Here is a 22461-nt window from a genome sequence, read left to right as displayed (position 1 = left end):
AGACACAATAAAATGTGACATTTTCAAGAACAACTCATAAGAAAAAACATCTATATTAACTGTTTTTAAAATTTAAATATTAATAAAAATTGATATAAAACACTAAATGTGTGTTGAAATTTGTATAATTTCTGTTATAAATAGCATGTCATCATAATAGCTTAAAAATGAAGTATAATATGTCATCATTGCTGGGGGAAGGTGGTTGTTAAAAATTAAAAATCAATGTTTTTGTTATTTTACATAAGAATAATAAGCCTAAAATGTAAAATCTAAATGAACCACATGGAAAATAAGACAGATAATTATGAAATCTGAGTTTCATTTTAATGTTAAATTAAATGAAACAAATACCTATTAAATGTCTATGTTGGATCGTATAAATGGATTATTTGTCAATTAATTATTTGGTAACATCAGAGTTATCTGATTCTGAATCAAGTGTAACAAATAGATAGTTTCTTAAAATATTTCAGTTTTTAAACACAATAAAGCTTAAATATAATTTTATTTAATTTTTATAGTTCGAATTATACCAAAAAAATATGAGTAAGTGAGTGCCTCTTCGCTGTACATTAAAGGTTTGTGGCCATGGCAATATTATTTTTGACTATATATATTTCTATTATTGATATTATTATTTATTGTTGACATTCAAATAGGTATAGGTATCATACATTTTATTAGATTTAATATTTTTCAAATTTTAAAAATGTATATTTTCTAACATTTTTTGTTAATTTTTTAGTTTTCTTAATATTTTACATGCAAAATATTCCCAACATCTCTTAATTACACTATGTTATTTAACAAATCTCAATTCATCGAAATTTATCTTGTTTAAATGCATAGTTTTGAATTCATAAATTGTTACTCAATTAGCATTATAATCATTTTTTATTAGTAACATTAGAACATACAGTTAAGACATCATACTAAAATAGTATTTCAGTTTTATCAACAAAAAGTATATTAAATGGTTTCTATTGAATAACATAATAATTTTACATATTATTATAGTTTGAGAGAAGTAAAATAATCCATTGTATTATGCTTATTTGTGTTTAAATTTTTAACAGAAGTGCTCAATTCTAGTATAACTTACCTGTCAAATTTAAAAATTAACACATACTATGTAAATTGATAGAAATTACACTTTACCTAAAAGGCTGTATGGTACTATACTCGGATTCACTGTTTAAGAAAATGTCGTATCCACTATACCTAGGCTTTTATTGATATTTAAATTATTAAACTGAGTTACAACTATGTACAGTATTTAAACTTTAAAATGTTCATAACTCACTTTAAAATCAAAGTATCAATAAAATCACTTGTAATTCTCTAGATAATACTCTTACCTTTAGTTTTAATAATAGGTCAATTGGCTCTAATATTAAAGATAATAGCATAAAATTGATTCTGTTGAACGAAAATTTGCTATATTAGTAAGACGGAAACAACACATGCTAGTACGATGTATGATGTATGATATAATATTGTATTTGTATAAAAATAAATCAAGTGTTATCAAGTAATTTAAATACTAATTATAATTAATATTTTAAATTATTTAAATTATTATATTATTTATTTTTATAAAGTTATGTACCTATAAATCTTATTACTCAATAATTATGATAAATTCAAAAAAAAAAAAAATAATATTTTTATACAGTTGATCTTGGGTAGATACATATTATAAATTATAATAATAAATTGTATAATAATAGCTTTAAACGCGTATGAAATAAAAAATCCTCAATACTTTCTAGGTAGTATTGAATAAACAAAAATTAATCACAGTGTAATTTCATAATGAAAAGTAGTCATTTATGTGTAAATAATCTGTCTACATTTTTAATTAAAAAATATAATATACCGTCCTTTGCAATTTTACTTGAAACTTGATATTTATATAACTTTGTTTCTTTTTATGTCATAATATGGTTGTCGTATCATTTGAGTGATAACAAGAAAATTTAAATATTTCTCTAAAATATCAAAACAATTCGATGTATCCTTATCACTCCGGATGTTCTTTTAATAGTAGATTCCGGTGAGCTCATGAATGGAAAGATCCCAAATGATAACAATGGAGGTCATTCATATTTCAAATAAAACATTTGTAACCTCGTGTCAACCAACGTACTTCCTGAATGTAGAACAATAAATATATTGTATATTATATTTATACAATAAATTAATAAATTGTATTTATCAATTATATTAGAAAATATTCATTATTTTAAATCATTTGTATATTTTTTTTTTATTATTACTTTAAACTATTTCCAAGTGATACGTTCATCTTTTCAAAAAAATAAAATAAAATATTACAAATATAATATTTTTCAATTATTTTATTATTTTTTTTTAATACATTTTACAAAACCTAACGTATAACGGTATAATATTTTCTATAGATGCATAACAATTTATCCAAATATTTAAAATTTAAATTTTAAATGTATATACGTATTATAGTAGTGACTCGTGAAAAAATGTAATCTATTATAATAGAGAACTAATAAAAATATTATGTTAACGTATCTACCATAATATTCAATAAGTAACACTCAGCAAACTGGGACTTTTGAGATTAAATATAATACCTACCTTATTGTTATACTTATTATGCTGATAACTCCTTAGAACTGATGACTGACTCGCTATTTACATTTATTCATTTTAATAACGATTTAAATGGAACATAGATTAGTTATACTTAGAAATACATTTAGATGCGAATTTCAACTTACATATTATATTTTTATTATAAAAAAAATCATTATTATTTGAACTTATTAATCGTTGAAATCATTTAAACTCAACACGACTATCTAAATGTTACTACGATGATTATTTTTTTAACAATTGTTTAATGTTATGTTATTAGCAGTTAATATTTATTATAAATTAAAATTCACAAATAAACTTAGTGTTGATTATAAAACAATTATAATTTTATTAAAAATAATTATGCAATTAATTCGTTGATATTACAGAGTATATAATAAAATATGATGCATTTTTACAAAACGTACTTTTAAACTATAATATAATGTTTTTGACGTAAAATTATATAACTTTATACAAATCTATCTAGTAGAAAATAATTTAAGATATCATTATCTTGTTATCTGTAACAAAATTGTATCTTATTAACACGGAGCTTAAAAAAATGTAATTTTGCTATTAAAAAACGGTCCTTTTCAAATTATTCACATTTCACAATGTCAACAGTAAAAATGTAAAATACGGATGAACATTTTCTAATTTTTAAAACGTGACTGCTAGTTATTTAAGAATCTTATCGACGTTGAATAAATTATATTCTAGGTATTATAAACTCCCAAGGCTATTGCAATTAATATAATATTAATATTACATATTTTATTCAAAAAATACAATATTACAAATTAAAGAATAGAACTATTTCAAACTCTACGGCAAATCGTAAATGGTACGTACCCGTGAATAATATGTGATTATTTAAATGTATTATAATAATAATACATAGTAATGTATATACCCAGCACCTATCATAAATCGTATTACATTTGTGTAATGTATGGGTATTGTACGATTTATTTGCGTTGATGTGTCGCATGTGTTTGTGTTTGTATGCGTGTATGTGTGTGGGTAGTTTACCGATCATTTTAATTACAAAATGATAGAATGCATCTATATTTTCTATATCTAGGTAATACACAAACACGACAATAAAATAATACACATGGATTATAACTTTAAAAGTATAGCTTATTTAATGTTATATATTATTATGTCAATCAAAAATCGGTTCGTCGATTTTTTTTCAACAAAATATTTTTAATTATCACAATATTTTGATTCAGAAAAAATATGAATATATTTTTTTAATTAAGTACACGAGCACTATTATCCAGACATTTATAGGTATTCATCGACATTATTCTTTTTTTAATTTATGATATCTAAACAATGAAATATATACTTATCGAATATTTCCACGAACTTTCATATGGCTATACTAAAAATAATTGAACAGTGAACACATTTTATTTACTTAAATTAACATATTTTTTTTTTTTTTAATTAACTTGTATTTATTGAATTTTCTAAAAATAACATATTACACGATTATATTATTATTTATCTTGTTAATATCAAAATATATATATCTTTAAGTAATCTTCATCGAAAGAATAATAATTTTCAAATTAAAATTTTTCAACTCAAGTTTGTATTAAAACTGGTGTTGTTTATAAATCCTAATGATAATATACAACGTCTAAGTATAAAAAGAGCAATTAACGCTAATGTTAAGATGAATTCTGAATGCAAAAATTATTTATAGAACTGTGAAAAAAAACATTTATGTTAATAAGACCTTAATATAAATACAGTGAACAAATTTCCTCAGAGATCACTGATCACCTGTACCTGGTTAGTGTACCTAACCTAACCATTAAAAATCCGCATCCATCACTGGCTAACTTACATATTATAATATATCAATATTATTAAAATTTCAGAATGATGTAGGTATCTTAATCGGGTGATGCTGAGTGATGAACGGCGATCAAGAGTTGGTGACCGTATTGGCAGTCTGTGGCGTGGCCGCCCTAGCCACATTAATAAACGGATACGTCTTATTAGTCATTCTACTTAGCAAACGGGTAAGATTTATTACTATGATATAATATTATGAATATTCCCTATTATTTTATCTACGAAAATTTGATATTGAGTTAAATAAAATAGTACCTTGACAACAACCTATATTGCCTATTTTATTCCATTTTATAATAAAATTTAAGCATTCTTTTAATTAAAAATATATTCATAACAATTCATTAATGATATATTTTACAAAATCAGCACGCGTTTTTATGTGTTAGTGTGTTATCCTCGTAAGTATGAACTAAATAAGTAAATACATTTGTAAAATGTAACTTATGCATTATTTATTTATTTATTCAAATAAAAAACTATACATAAAACACTATATACCTACTCATCTTTTTCAAAAAAAAAATAAATAAAAAGGTACTAACCAAAGTATTCGAAATTTATTAGTAGCTAATATTTATAAAACTGTTTTTATCTTATTATTTGTTCTCAAAAATGTCTTCAACATTATCATTGGAGTATAATACAGTTATGGATAGCTGCAGGTCGTAAATAATACTGATCAAATTTCAATGTCAATATAATATATTATTTAATATTTATACTTGGTTTTGTACTAAGGTTCTAAATTCTAATAGAATATATACTTGAAAAAATAAAATACAGGAAAAATTTACAAAACTTACTTACAAAGTATTTTATAAATTATAAGTAATTAAATGACAAAAATATTTCTTAAAATGAAAATATATTAATGTATCATATTCACCACAGTAAAATAACCACTTCGTCGAATATAAAAGTCAATTACATATCAGCTCATAAAAATAAGTACTTTGAATTGTTTAGGAGGACTCAATTACCTACAACTTGAGAAAAAAATATAAGAAACAATAAAAAAAAATGCAACCACTTTATAACTTCTAATGAACTTTTAAAAAATAATTTTATAATTAATAATTTATATATTTGCTCAAATTGTTCTTGGTTCTAACTTTAAAAAAATCCCGTTTGATTAAATTAGATTAGAAGGTACCTCAACGGTTAACTCGGGCCGAGGGTCGTAGCGTTATTAAACGGCAGGTGGTTTACACGGTTAAGTTAATAGATGGGTGTTATCAACTGCCTCTAGATGAAAACTTGTCGCCACCATGATTTTGTGTATTGCGTATACATAGAATGAGAAAACGTAGAATAATCTGTATTTTGAGTTTTGGATAGTTATTTTAATAGTTGCTGTTATATTTTTTTCTACTATATTCTTATACCCACGATGTAGTAACGTTCATGGGCGCCCATTGGGAGGGGCAAGATGGGGCACTTGCCCCCCCCTGGACAAAAAATATTTAAAACTTGTATCTCAATAAATATTACCATAATATTATTATTATCTTTATTACATTAAAGAATTTTTTTTATTTTGACCCCCCCTAAAATGTTACTTATGGGCGCCCATGGTAACGTTAACATCTATTATCTACCAGTCGTGATCTCGGTTTATGTTAGTAAGTGAACTTATACTAACCTATTTTTAAAACGTCTTGTAAATGGCATATATGACAAAATCGTCTTTTTGTGCTTATTAGTTATTTAAGTATGAAAAATAAATTAACCTCTATGCTACTTTTAGTTATAAGAAATATACCTATTATTCTTTTTACGAAGTATAAAAATGTCTATAAATTGCATTTAAATACAAATAAAAAAATATAAATTGTAATAATATAGATTCCTAACCTATGCTTTTAAACTTTTATAAAATAAACTAAAATAACATTTTAAAAAAAATATATTTTTAAAATTTGTATATAAAATAATATCTATAAGTTAAATAATATTTTTTTAACATATTAAAAAATGTAGAATTTAAAATATCTGAAAATGTATAAAAATTAAAGTTATAAAATAAATATACCTATATTATGAAAGAATTATAATGGTTAATTTAAAATAAAATCAACCAGTGCATATAAGTATTATAATATTGTTAAAAAGTCATCACTCGGCCAAAACCATGATTGTTAAATGATGTAACTAACCACAATAATTAAGTTTACTACAAAATACGAGAGCTTTATAGTAGGAAATTAGTTTCCTTTTATTGTATTTTCACTTCTCGGTTGTTTTTATTTCCCATTCACGTCATACAAATAAAAGTAATAAAACGTATCTTACATAATATTAACTACAGTTATATCCTAAAATATTTCCAATTATTTTTAAAATTAAGTATTATTATTTAGTTTTATGAATTATTATAAAGTATATTAATTCACAAAACACTCAATATTACATCGATACAAAGTAACTACCTATATAAATACTACACGTATATATTACCTCCTATTCTCATTTAGATTCTAAGCAAGAACGAGGTAGTTATTGATTTTTACAATGCCCATATACATTTATTTGTTATTTCTTTTTAAAATGTTCTATAAAGTAGTAAAACCATTTCTCAGCTATATTTCATAATAAATAATTAAAAATGCATTGGAGCGTTCAAACGAGAAATAGACAATAGTTAGAGAAGCATTAAATTGAATTTGTCATAATATGAGATTTTATATTAAATGAAAATTCTATGGCCTAATATTCCTGAATCTAATAAAATCTTATAACATTTTACAATAATGTTTGTAGAATTTATTTATTTAGTTATTTAAAAAAAGAGTCAAATGATATGTAAGTAAATCTCTGTACTCCTAACGGATCACCTTTGTGAAATCCGATTCATTCCGATCCATTTGAAATTCCTATGAAAACCAATAAATATCGTTAGTAATGGAATACATTTAAAAAATATTTTATTATTGAGCAACTGGGGATTAACTGGAGATCACGTTACATACTGAAGTTTAAAGCAAAAATAAACAGTTCAACAAACCACTGGTATAAAAAAAATGTTTATTCTAAAATTTAAAAAAAAAAATGCCTACTTTTGCATTAAACAACTCTAATACATTTTAAATGGCACCTATAAACATAATTTTAAAACAAAAATCTGAACATAGATTGTAATTTACCAATACTTACACATTTTCCATAGACGAGTTCACCGATCAACGTGCTGCTTACACATTTGAGTGCTGTGGATTTGATTATTTGCATTGCTGTACTGGTTTCCATTTTACCGGAAGCATTTAACCAGTACGAAAAAGTCGCTCCGTGGCTGTGTCCTGTTCACGGATTTCTGTTTAATTTCCTACATCCAATGGCCATTTGGACAGTGTGTGGTCTCAACTGTGACAGGTTGGTATCTATTGCGCTATGGCTAAAATATATGCATTTTAATTTCAAATATAATACCTATAATGATAAATTTTACTTGAATTCCTGGAAAATGTACATAAAATATTACTAATTAAAGTAAATTTATGTTGAATTGATACGAATAAATTATTATTTTGTCCATTAAATTAAACTAACAATCAATATCTAAGTATATAAACTACTTAAATTACTAAATTAAACTAAGTTGTTTTAAAATTTGAATATTTCAAATATCGTAAAATTAAAAATTATCAACTAAAAACCCGTAGTTTAATCTTTTTATACTATACTTACAAGTACATGCTATATATTATGTTCATTACTTAAGAATTACGATATTACATAAATATTAAAACATAATAAATTATTATACTAATGCCTAACACTGACATCAATAATTAAATTTTTATTTAGATATTATGCAATTGCGGCACCATTGCATTACGGAACACTAGTAAATAGCCGCAAAATCATGTTGGGACTCTGTGGCACATGGATTGTATGCTTGTTGATCTCATTGCCACCGGTTTTCCGGTTAGTTCCTTACACTTATCAACCGGGCATACCTGTTTGTACGACAGATTTCAGCAAAGGTCGAGCTACTATTTTATACAGCATTTTCTATACTACCATTAGTCTAGTACTACCCGGTGTCATCATACTCGGATGTAACATAAAAGTAAGTTTTAAAATATAAAAGTCTAATTGATTCATCGCATTCGTGATCTATTCACTAACCTAAAATTTCGAAAATGAAAGATTGATAATCTACTGTTTTCAATGAGCTAATTTATCGAAACATGTACCCTAATTTTATCAATCATAAATTAATTTTTATCAAAAAATAACTTGAGTTAAAAACACTTTTACCTAGCGAAAAGTGCATTTTTTCAAATTCAAAATAGTAAATACTAGTATCAGAATATCTAAAATATTGTTAAATAAAAGTTGTGCTTCGATATTTTTATAGCATTGTTACTATAGTACTTGTTATTTATTTAATTCTGCAGGGTGTACTAATTGGTTACTAATTCAGCAATATACATAGGACTTGATATGATAAAATTGTTATCGACAATAACTTGTCGTGCTATATAATGTATAATTTATAATTCGTACCGTCGGCAGTTTGCCGAAAGTCTCTTGTGAATCGCAACAATTATTGTCGTTAATTTCATGAACGAATTGTGAAAAATGCTCTAAAAACTAAGAAAATGCACTAAAGTCGTCAAAAAAAAAAATTAATTTAAAATGATCAGAATCACCCAAAACACATTTTATACTTACAGTGACCAACGTTTCAAAACACTGGCAAAAAAAAAAAAGACGCGCCTTTGCATCAAAATCCCAGCCCTAATCATTATATTATTATCACTTAATAACATTGACGTTCGCAGGTGTTCACGATCGCCCGGTACCACAGGCACCGCATAGCGTCGGCGATATTCGAGGTGACGCTGTCGGCGCAGGTGACCATCACGCACCAGCGGAACCCGTTCTTCCTGCCCACGGCGATGGCCAACAAGCTGCGCCGGAGCAACGCGTTCTCGGCCGTGTTCCAAATCGTCGGCTCGCTGGCCGCGTTCTACCTGCCGTACTATTGCGTGTGCCTGTACGAGTCGCTGTGCGCGGCGGTGGGCGCGGCGCCGCGCACCGACCCGGCCGTCAAGTCGCTGTCGTTCGCCCTGATCACCGGTTCAGCGCTGTGCAACGGTCTGCTGTACGGCATCAAGAACAAGCTGCTGAAGAAGACGTACCAGAACTACCGGCGCAAGATGATGACCAAGTGCGAGGTGAACCAGGAGATCCAGGCCCGGACGCCGTCGGCGTGCGGGTCGCGCAGGCCGTCGCTCACGCCGGTGGCCGCGGCCGCGGCCGCCGCCGCCGGCAGCGGTGTTCACGGCAAGTCGGCGGCGGCGGCGGCGTCGGCGCCGTCCGGCCAGGCGACCGCGGCCACGCCGCTGCTGTTGCTCTGCAGCCGACGGTCGTCCCTGATGAGCCTGTCCGAGACGGGCGAACCGCCGGCGCCGGTCAGACGGGGCGCCGCCACGTGTTCGGCCAACGCTCTGAACTTTGGCAACTATTACGCGGACGTGCACTTCAACGACGGCGGCGGCGGCGGCGGTGGCGGCGTCGGATCGTCCATCAGACGGTGCTACTCGTCGACCACCAACGACGGCGGACCGGACCGGGGCAGCCGGTGCGCGGTGGCCAACAGGAGCGCGTTCGTCCGGCGCATATTGCGCGACTCCCGACGATCGCCCAGGATATTGATCACTAGGGCCATGTCCGAGGAGAGCGAACCGTACTCGTCCGAACAGGGCAGCGGCGGCGGAGCGACCGTCTGCGGCCGGAACGACCGCAGGGCCGGCGCGCGCAAGCTGTCGTCGTCCGCCGTCACGCTGTTCATCGACGACTGCAGGCCCGGCACCGGCCGCGTCCAGGAGGACGCCGACTTCGACTTCAACGACGATTGTAGCGGTGGCGGGGGCGGCGGGGGCGGCGGCTGCGACGACGACGACGAAGACACGTCGCTGGCCTACTACAGCAGTCCGTCTTCCAGCAACGACGGTAGCGGATGCGCGGCCAACGACGGCCTCGCGCTGTTTGCCAGGCTGTCCACGTAAGGCTCCGTCGTGGCGGCGGCTGTGGTTTTTTTTTTTTGCAATCAAACGACGAGGCGATTCTCCTTTCGTCGTCATCGCTCTCCTCGCGCGCGCAACGACGTATTTTTTACTGAAACCGAATTTTTTATTGGTTTCCACATAATATTTTATTATTAATTATCTCATGTGCGCGATCCCTTCGAAACGGTGTTCCTGTTCGTCATGCAATATACTATACTGAATGCGATGCCGATATCCGTTGAGGGAACTCAACGATCGTCGCGTACGAACGATATTATATTGCACTTTATCCAGACATATGCAATATTAATCGTGTATGAAAATACTATTTATATATATCGCTTAAGATAGTCAGACGAAAAAATTTAGATGATAATATTACTCGGTCGTGTATTACCTACCTGTATTATAATATTATAATATAATCGTATAAATTAATGTGTTACTCAGATTCGGATACTCTGACAGGACAAACGGTTTTTTTTTATTTTTTATCGCTTTACGCTTTGTATTGGAATGTAATTTTTGTTTTTTTTATTTAAAATTATATTTATACACGTTTTAAAATGTTTTATTAAAAATAATGAATTATAGGTTAAAAAATTAAGATGAATTTAATATATTATAAATGTTGATGATCTAAAAAATATATTAATTAAATATTATATAATCGAAATTTAAGGTGAGATAATTTGCCTCACTATCAGTATCACCCACCGAATATCTGAAGAGATTCACTTACAGTCTGTGAAAATTAATTTCTCACAAGATGATATCGTTTTAATTACTGCTGATGTTTCTAAAACGTTATAACATAATTTAATTGCATAATAGTTATTGAATAGGTATATAATACATTATTCATAATAAGACTTTTATTATAAACGGGTCATCACGAGTTTTAATCGACCTACATTATAGGTCTCCCGAAGATTATATTGTGATTATATTATATTTAAGTCAACAGACAAAAATATATTGAAGTCATTCGAGGGATCAAAGGTAATTTTTTTTTTAAATTTTTACCTGTTTTTAAACATTTGTTTTTGAGCTCATTTTAGATCATGTTGTAGAGTTGAGCTTACTTTTCCTAACGAATTTAATTTCAATAGAAATTCATTTTTTTTTTTATGTATTATCATTATTTACTTTATTTTGTATTAAATATAAAGTATTTGCAGATAGCCATTTACTGTTCAAACGGTTTTTAAAGTTTCTTTTTGTATATCAATGTATTTCTAATATATTATAAAACTGTAACTGTTATTGATAGTTAATATGTTATGGTCTTAATAATACATAATATTATATATCCCTCGATAAGATATATATTAAAGCAGTTATTCCAAACTTTTTTTTCCGCGGTGCCTTTTTTTGGACCAAATTCAGCCACGGTGATCCTACTGTGAATACCATGAAAAACAACAAAAAGCCCTTAGAAAGTGCTCGCATGCCCCTAGTGCACCGTGATACAATTTGAGAACCGTTATATTATAATTATAGCATAATTACCTACATTAATTGGTTTAGTATATCTAATGTTTATACTAATAACATAACAATTCCCGATTATTTTAACTTAATGCATTCAACGTCATAAATGTAATAACATTGTAAAAATAATTCTACATAAAAAAATGTTAAACAACCATTTTACAAATCCTATTAAAATTAAATGATTGCGGGGTTTGAACGATTAACATTAAATGAGTTAAAATATCTACAGTAAAGTATATATTTGTTCTTTTTGGCGTTTTCAACATTGTTTGACAGTTTACAAAATGAGATTTGTTAAAATATAAAATAAATTAAATAGGGGTATTTTTTTTTAGACTTCTTTCACGTAACTATTATAAATATTTTATTTTAAGAATAGTTATTATTTCTATGCTTGGCTTTTTACAAATATACGAAACACATTAATAACAAACAAGATTGACGAAAAAACGTATTTATTCTTAAAAATAAAATATTTGAAAATTTCCAAAATAAAATAACATTCAACAGTTTTTAATCAATTATAGGTACGTAACTGAAATTAAATAAATGTTAATTTGATTAACAATAATATCGTGCAATAGTTCAACTAAATTATCTAAACATAATTTCAATAAAGTAATGTAAGTACTCTACTACCTGGGTACTAAATTCAAACCTTACAAATAATACCGATTTTAACTAAAAAATATATATTTTACCGTTTTATACATATATTAAAATATTTAAGCAATAAATAAATAGCTAAGGAGTAAAAATTTAACAAATAAATAAAAAATAAAATACCCAGATTACTTTTATTAAACTATGATACAAATTAATCGTTTTTGTTTTTAAATTTATTGTAAAACAATATTGTCATACATTAATAAATAATTAAAATTACTGTTATCTATATACCTAAATATAAAATATTTTTTATTTTAACTACGTTTTAATATATTTGAGTTGTCCTATGAGAATTTACTACTTTTATTTGGTTGATTAATTATGTTTACATACTCTAACCATTTAAAATAGTTAACCTAAAAACATCACAGAACACCCCGTATACGGCGTATATAATCATATTGTATTGTCACTTACACTACATAGTAGGTATTTATAATGTCTGCATTGTACAATATATAATTTTGTATGATCATTAAAAATCTACATTATGGAATATTAAGAATAATTAGCCATAATAATAATAACTTTACTTGTCATTATATATTTTTAAGAAATATAGATGTTTGTAATCAATCATTATTTTCTACAGACATCACTAAATTAGTTGTAAGAGTTTTTCATACATCTGTACAATGTAAAAGTGTAGAATAAATAAATAAATATATATATAATATATAATTACATATAATTTTACAAAACTTATCTGCCAAATCATGGATACTTGCAATATGATCAAAGAAATTACAAAGTGACCATTTAGTTCATTTAAAACAAATAATTATTATTCTTTAACATTTCTTTTGGCTGCAACAATATTATACATACAATTTATAACAATAAAATATGTTTAACTTGTAGCTGGTTAACTAGATACATATAGATATGTAAACATAATATGCTATACAGTTCAATTATGTATTATTATTTGAGTATAGGAATAACTGCAGACATTCGATAATACAGAATAATGTGAGGAAACCTATTCAAATTCAAATATAAGAACCATTTTAAGACTTTGAAGTTAACAAATTGATCATACATGACATATGTATCTAAATAACTAACATTTAATAAGTTACATCTTACATGTGATTTATTCGATTTAGGAATTTATCTGTAACAAAATATACGTACGTGTATGTATATACCAGAGATAAAATATAATATTTATAAATAATTAGGTATAAGAGCAATTATGATAGTATTACATAATTTGAATTTCGAGTACATACCTATGTTTTTGTACTTTGAGTTTTTATTCATTTTTATTACACAGACTTTAAAATGTTATGATTTGTTTTAAAACAGTTAACTCATTCTAGTTTTGAAAACAAGCACAATACAAAATAAAATAAAATAGTATAAATTGAAGATTAAACTAACTTCTATCGATTAAATTAATTAATTAATAAATTTGTGATACAGATATTTAAAAATCAAAATATTGTAATAATTTTTGATACAGTACAGTGAATTTTATAATATATCCTACAGAAAACTATAAAATAACCAACCGGGAATACAAACAAGAATAAATGTGTACGTACATGACTAAAAAAGTAAAAAACGAATATTTTTTCAAACAGTTCAAATAGTACCTAGTATTTTATTTTTTAATACAGTTCACGAACAAAATATAATATTACCCGAGAAGTTATAAATCTACATGATAAAAATATAAAAATATTTTTTTTTTTATTTATTTAAAATAATAGTAGGCTACCTATTCTATGTGCTTAGAGTAATATTTTTAAAAAATGAGTACATTTATTGAAATCGAACAACAGAATAAATGTTGTGCATTAAATTGATAACCAAATATTTGTATCATATTGTACAATATATATATTTTATGATGTATGTTCATTACATAACTGAATTTGTGGTGTAGTTTGTTAAAAAATTGTATTTATTATTTTTAACATACCTATAAAAAATGGCACACCGAAAAGTATAATTTATGTTAAATACCTATATTTCAACTCTTATCTTTATGTTTCAATTATTTGTTTTACATTCTAAATTGATCTTTAATGTAATAATATATCAAACATATGTTAAATTTATTTTTAGTATTAATACATAATCAAAATGTGCAATAATAATAATATATATATGTTAATGAATATATACTATAATATTTTATGTGCGCCTTGTAAAAAAAAATTGTTTTTTCTGTACTTTTGAGATATTATTACGATGTTGTTATAATTTTAGAAACACTTGAACCAGTGTATTTGAAAAGTTACAATGTAAAATTATTGTTTATTATATAAATTATAAATATATAACTCACCATTATAATCAGCGTAAGAATTCATGTGAAGTTAATTTTTAATTTGTATTTCCTAAATATAGATCGAATTTTTATTCGATTTTCTGAGAATTGAATATTATGGTCCATATTTTATGAACATGTAATCGAATAAAATTCTTATGAAGTCAATGAATATTTATCGCCAACTATAAATATTATATAGATATTTCAATAAATTTAAACAACAACAGCAAATAATAATAGTTAATAAAGTAATTTATGTATAGCCTTTACAGAAACTACATTTTAATGTGACAAATAAAATAGTCTGGTTTTAACATTCTTGATCTATATATAAAACTATTTACGATTTACCTACATCCATCACTCTCCTTGGTCACACCACAACAATCTGTCAATAACGGTCTAGTAGACCTCTATTTCGTTTCTATTAATGACAAACTCTTATTATAATATACCTACTCTATACCAAATCTATAGTTACGTGGTTAAAAAACTTTTATTTTAATGATAAACCAAATTATTTTTCACGTACAGATTTATAAATATTAAAACAAATTAAAATACTATAATTTATAGTTTATAAATATAAAAATCAAACATCAGTGGAGTTGAAAAAAATTAACCATTATATTGAAATTGATATTATATGTTATAATAAAGAAAAACATCACCATCATTAATAAATTCCTAATTTTAAAACAGTAGGTATGTTTAGTTATAGTGAAATTATTTTAAATAAATAATATAAATATTAAATATAATATAGTTTAGTATTTTGAGGTCACAAATATACAACAATATGTAATTTTAAAGAAACGTAAAATTTCGGGTTTGAACAAAAAAATAACACCACTCCACAGAACTTCCTTGATATCTATTATATTCTTTCTAATCGGCTACATATTTGTGCACTTTCACCGTGTAATCGAAAATATAAAAGTCTTCTTGAATAACCCATCTCATTGTCATACCACACACTAATCACCATGAATTCATCACAGATAACCAAAACTTGATTGAAATCAACTATGACAACTAATGAAATCGAAGGTGACGAGCTTGGCATCATTGTGTCGTCGGTGTAGGATAACGTCAACATAATTAATTTCTTCTAGTTTTGTGGGATTTTTAAATTTATAAAAAAAAAATGTTAAAATTAAACAATAAATAACATTTAGAAATATTCTATAAACCTATAATACCTACCTATAATAAACCTACTTTTCTTTTTTTAAAACATAAAATATTTATTTTTGAGTATATTCTTGATTTGAGACGCACAGTGGTTATTGCATAAATACTAAATAGGTACACTAAGAAGTTTCACTTTTTATTTTCTTATTGTATTACCCACACACGACTGTCGTACTTTTCGGTAAATCTATGTCTCGCAATTCTCGCATCATATACCGTAGTACCACTTTGGCTACCTACTGCGCTGTGCGGTATATGATGTAATAATATATTATAATACTTTATGTAGAGTTTCAACAAGTAAACATATCCAACGTGGGCACTCTAATCGAGTCTCCAGTTACTTTTCTTTTTAGCTCTGAAATGACAATTCCTACTGCTTTCGTGGCGTCCGTCAAGCTGTGTTTTGCCAGGAACCAACCAATGAAACGCAAAATCATAACTAATCAAATGTTGTATAGTTATATAGAATGATTTAGTTAGGTAGCAATGAAGTGTTGTTATTGTTTGTTGTATACGGACGTATTACTTTTTGTTCTACGCAAAATTCATTTAGTGTATTATGTTTTGTTTTATGCATTTCGTTGAAATGAAAACAGACTAAAATTACGCAATAATATAAGTGTATCATGACATTTGTATTAAAACGATGCAAAAAATCCGACAAAAAATATAATATTGTAATTTATCGCCTTATAAAAAATGACTCCTCAGTTATTACTTGTTCCCTTGTATCAAGGACATGCTGGGTTTATATCATGGTATGGACTGTGACCCAATAGACAGTTTTCCACTCCGATTGTTTTGTTTATAATACGTAACAATAGCGCCACACAGTTAGTCGTGCACGAGGTATTCGTCACATCTGCCATATTATACTTTTTGTACTCGTCGAAGTTAACGCCCTTCACAAACATGCCGAGAAAAGACGCACTGATAATTATTTTCTTCACTCCCACCGTAATGGGTTTCTAAAAATATTTTTACCGTGTCACTAGGTATATATTATGTATTGTTGCAGATCAAAAGTATAATAAATGGTAACATAAGAATTACAAAAATATATTATTAAAAAGGTAGGCAAGTGGGTAGCGCTCTGTTTGAGTGTATGTAATTTGCGCCAAAAACAATCCAAAATAAATATATATACATTTATAATTTGTGCCACATCTAAATATTAATTTTGGTTATTGTTTTGTAATATGTATTTAATACCATTTATATCATAACATTATATCAACTTAATATATTAATATATAACTCAAAATGCTCGTAGTATAAATAAATAATATCTTTAAACAATTAAAATGTCATTGCGTATACTATTTAATTTTTTTAAGAGCTGTGATAAAGTACATTTCTGCGAATTGCAACTTTCTTGTCCTCACAACCAATATTTGATATACCTACATAGGTACTATAATACTCAATAGCGCCTTCTTTATCCATGTGGTGGGGCTGACACATAATAGCCATAAATGATATTATGATTATATTTTATCAATTTATTATTTTTACAACATAATTGATACCTACATATTTTTTACAAATAATTTACATAAAATAGCACGGAATACCGTTAAAAAGCTGCATACATTCTGATGTATCAAAATTGCCTATAATCAAAGCATACGAATTATAATATTTAAAAAACGGAACGGTAATTTCCTAGTAGACATCCTTCCTAATACGGTATACGGGTATACGTAAACTACCTGTATTCATTTAACATATTATGTCGAATATTTCGTATGACATGTATATTAATTATTAATTATAATCAATTATTATATTATAATAATGTACTATATATAATGTAATATATACAACTTCATGTAAATACTGATTTGCCTATAATTTATAACTATACTAATTATTCCAAAAATTGTCATTCAGCAGATTGTTGCATTGCTATTTCCAAAGGTTTTACTTGGATTTTATTTAAATTTTACAAATTTATCTCTAGGTACCTATAGTGAGGTATACTGGTTATAATTAATACTTATGTAATACTTTAAATAATGGTCATACAGAAACATATTATACTCAGCAACGTGATTCATTATAACTTTATTTTAGAGAACTTTATTGGCTATCACCTTTAATAATATATTAAGATAGGTATAACTTAGTTATTACCTACATACTATTAAGTATTAACTAGTAATAATACCTTTTCCGAAAAATTTATATTTTCGATTTTTTTTATAAATTATATAATACACTATATTATAAGTACTTCGTGTCCTGCTATAATATGGTCGGTGCTACTAATTACTATAATTTATGGTCAATATAAACTAAGCAGAGCACGTGCAAAAGTCTTATCAAATTGTATACCTATACCAATAAACTTGTATGCGATCAGTAATTACATAGATAGGTATCAATTATAAGCATCTGCTTAAAACTATACGTTTTCCCCAAAATATCTTTAAGATGTGTCTAGTATCCATATCAGATATGATCAGTGTCTAGACTGTGAATGTCTGACATTGTAAGAAAAACGTACCTTAATGCTCATATACATCGCAAACTAAAATATAAAATGTAAGTACTTACATGACTACATATTATACTTTCGTGGACCTCTTCGCTTGGAGAGTTCACTCAAACACGTTTTATACATATTCGCAAAAATATTTATAATATTTTATTATATACCACCTTTATATAATGTTAAAGATCATTGATCATTATAATAAAAAGCTCACGGGCGATATAAAAAAAAAAAATTACTTAACAGTTAAAATCATGAAATATGATAAAACCAGACAACTTATTGTATCTTATACCGTGGTTATAAACTTTATTAATTCCTAAAGACCTGCTATTTGTGTCTTTGGTTATCCCCCTGCAATTTTGTAGAATGATTACACCTATAAGATAACATTCCCTCCCATTTGTTATTCTTGGACAAGCCATTGCATTAACATATAATTTTATTACATAAGCCTGTGAATAATGTAGGTAAGTGACATTAAGCACGTCTAAACCTTAGCAGTTAACAGTTAACGCGTCATCCCGTAACCCTCGTGAAACGGTCAAGACATTTTGACTGACTAGGATAGGTTAATATAATAATATTTTTGGGGTTATGGTTTTTTTTTTTTTTGGGGGGGGGGGTGTTCTCCGTCTTTTCGAGTAAAAATTTAGTGTCTAGATTTGATGTTATGTATTAGTCGACACCATTATGCAGAAGTGATGATATAATTTTTTATTTCATATTCTTGTATAGCTCATTTAATAACTAATAAATATTTAAGTAAACTTTAAGTAGAGTTTAATTGGCATCTTCGTAATAAACTCGCGCAAGCATCAATATTGTATACTCAAAGCGCCGTATTATATTTTTATTTTTTTTAATAATATTATGTATCTTTGTTTGACATTTTATAATACAATCATAATAACATTAGATACCAAACTATTATTTTATATTTCATAAAATCACATATATTCTTAAGGGCTATATTAATGAATATTAAGCAAGTATGAAATTTGGAAATCATACATTATTGGCATAGATAATTAATAAAATAATTTTCCTACTTCATACTTCATTCACAATTATTGGCTAAAATACATTATTTTTCATTATAGTTAAAAATATTCAATTGATAATTAACTAGAACGGTTACTAAATGAAATGTCTAATAAATAATTAGTATTTGAATATAACTGCGTGCTGTAATGTATTATATTTTATCTATGCAACTTATTATGATAGATATGATTTAAATAATTTATTCATATGACATAGCAGACAAATAATATATTAAATATTTGATAAAACTTCGCTTTTTCAAAGATTTCTATAATATGTTGGATTTTTTAAACAGAAAATCTTTTGAAAAAAGTTTGTGTTCAAAAAAGATTTTATTTGTTATTAGCTTTTAATCTAGAATTTGTCATAATCAAATTTAAATGTAAGCAAAATATCTAGGTTCTAGATCATCTTAAATAGACTTTTATTGATATTTTGATACTCTTAGTGATAAATTATTAATTTAAACTCTTTTTAAAATTAAAATATCTATAAAAGCTTAAATAAGATGCTCTTTAGACTATAATATAGATATTGTTACATTTAAATTTGATTGTAGGTGAATTCACACAGGTTAAAATCTAAAGATTTAAAACTGATTCTATTGAACCTATATTTTCTATGTGGCCCATGTATAAAATTGACAAAATATTCAGATTCAGTGCTCTCTTAAAATAAAATATATTTTATAAACAAATATGTAGATATTTGGAGTAATTTTATTTTTTCTCTTTTTTTTTTTTTTTAATTAGAAACATAAATTTAAACATAAATTAACATATTTAAACAATAAATATAAATAGGCTCATATTCTAGGTTTATGAGTATATGTCATGTAAATGGGTTATTACTTATTAAATATAATTGGTATAATAATTTAACTTATTTAATGTTAAGTAATACTTAAGTACAAAATTGATAGTTACATAAATATTATACACATGAAAATCTAACAATTCATATGATTGAGTATTTGATATGTTCAATTATTTAAGCAATGCCACAAAATAAAACAATTGATAACGACTACATGGCTCTTTAAATTGCAACAAAAATATTTAATAATAAAAAATTAACAAATCGTTGCCAGTTTACATAACATTTCAAAAAATTACAATTGCAGAGAAAAGTAAAATGTACAATCTTAAAAGATATAATTTTTATTAAATCAATTGTAACTTCTTATAATAATATATTACAATAATTCTTCAGTTCACAATTTTAACACAACAATGGTTCTAACTGGATTTAGGCCTCAATAATTTCTTAGACGAATGACCTAGAGTCATAAACTTTTTCAAAGTGCCTTTACTATGTGAGGAATTTGAAGGCGATTGAGATGGCGATGCAACTTCCTGTTTATCTTTTTTTGATTTTACCTTTTTGATATTCTTCAACAGTCTTTTGGAAAAGTTATTTTTGCCTTCCATAACTGTGGTATTTACTGGTTTGATACATGGCAAAGTTTCATCTACAATAATTTTTTTCAATATGAAATTAATTTATAAGCATTATAATCAATAATTTTCATAAAATAAAAATTCTCAAGGGGCAAGGTGCCAATTTTCCAATTTTTATAGTAATTCAATAACATGTTATTTAGAATTTTTATTAAATATTTTAGTTACCACCTTAATTAAAATATTAACTTATCTACTGGGTGAAAATGACGATAGCACAAAGCACCTTAATCTATTATTTTTTATAAGATATAGCAAAACAGATATAAGCATTAAAGCCATTCACTTTTTTAAGCAATTTTTCCAAAATGTTTAATAAGGAAGCATAAAATAAATGTATTTAATTTAATTACTTTTTACTATTCCTACAAATAAATAATTATAATAACTCTATAATAATTATAATAGTTAAACAAATTATATCATATTATATTTAGTAATGTACTTAAATTATGTTAAAATTAAAAATTACACTCTTTAAGTTTGCAATTGGAATTTTGAACACAATAAAAAGTAACTACAATATAAATTAAATTAATCGTCATTCTGTTATCCGTCATCGTTAAAAAAAAAATATAAAATAACTGAGGTAAAAACATTGTGGTGCCTAACACTAATTAGTGTAGCTACAGCTATCAAACATATAAAAATAGTTTGGATTATTTGGAATATCTAACTAATTATGTGATAAATGTGACGTGAATAAACACTTTTTTAATTTAATCTAATTTAATCAGTGACTGACAAGTAGACTATATATGTATGTATTGTATTACTTTTTATTACTATTATTTATATGAAAATACACACACATTGTAAAATAAATATATACATTTATTGCAAAATTTCTATTAACCATTTTTTTTAATGTCTGTCAAGGCTCTAATTCCTCAACTATTTCTACTGTAACTATATTAGCAAGCTATTTTGGAAAAAAACACAAACATGTTAAAATACAAAACAAGTATTTTTAAAAGCTAGTACTAATCAGTTTTGAAATTAGAATAATGGATTTTAAGCTAAAATATGATGTAAGATAGCAAACAAATTAAAAAGTATTGTAACCAATAATAACCAAATAATACCATACACAAGCATACACTCCTAATGGCAAATGAGCATGATATTATATAAACATTAACTATTTCCATCTCTTCAGCAGATAATACAGAAAAACTTTGAATACCTTTATACTTCTATTACAATGAGTATTATATTAGAATAATATTACTTAATATTATCAAATTGAAAAACATTATAATCCATGATTCTACGTCAGTTTTTTTTTTCAAT

At 27.1% G+C, this 22461-nt stretch overlaps 2 protein-coding genes across 4 annotated transcripts in view; one reads left to right on the top strand and one right to left on the bottom strand.

The window, feature by feature from the left end:
- The window catches only part of LOC114119140 (G-protein coupled receptor 161-like), a 128191-nt gene extending 112971 nt beyond the window's left edge, over positions 1 to 15220 (top strand). The window contains exons 3-6 of the mRNA XM_050208117.1: positions 4521 to 4664; positions 7667 to 7869; positions 8305 to 8569; positions 9288 to 15220. Coding sequence (XP_050064074.1) covers positions 4557 to 4664; positions 7667 to 7869; positions 8305 to 8569; positions 9288 to 10517 — 1806 coding nt within the window. The 5' untranslated portion in view covers positions 4521 to 4556 and the 3' untranslated portion in view covers positions 10518 to 15220. The remainder of the gene's footprint in view (positions 1 to 4520; positions 4665 to 7666; positions 7870 to 8304; positions 8570 to 9287) is intronic.
- A 5189-nt stretch (positions 15221 to 20409) lies between these two features.
- LOC114119125 (MICAL-like protein 2) overlaps positions 20410 to 22461 on the bottom strand; it is a 28144-nt gene continuing 26092 nt past the window's right edge. For 2 of the 3 annotated variants that reach the window (XM_027980602.2, XM_050201542.1), the window contains one exon: positions 20410 to 21179. In XM_027980602.2, the coding sequence (XP_027836403.2) occupies positions 20947 to 21179 (233 nt within the window). In that variant the 3' untranslated portion in view covers positions 20410 to 20946. The remainder of the gene's footprint in view (positions 21180 to 22461) is intronic. The other variant, XR_003592002.2, reaches the window with a different exon arrangement.

Source organism: Aphis gossypii, chromosome 1 (assembly GCF_020184175.1).
Source record: "Aphis gossypii isolate Hap1 chromosome 1, ASM2018417v2, whole genome shotgun sequence".
In the NCBI taxonomy this organism is placed as follows: Eukaryota; Metazoa; Arthropoda; class Insecta; order Hemiptera; family Aphididae; genus Aphis; species Aphis gossypii.
The sequence above is the reverse complement of the archived record's forward strand: the minus strand, read 5'-3'. Positions and strand labels throughout refer to the sequence as shown.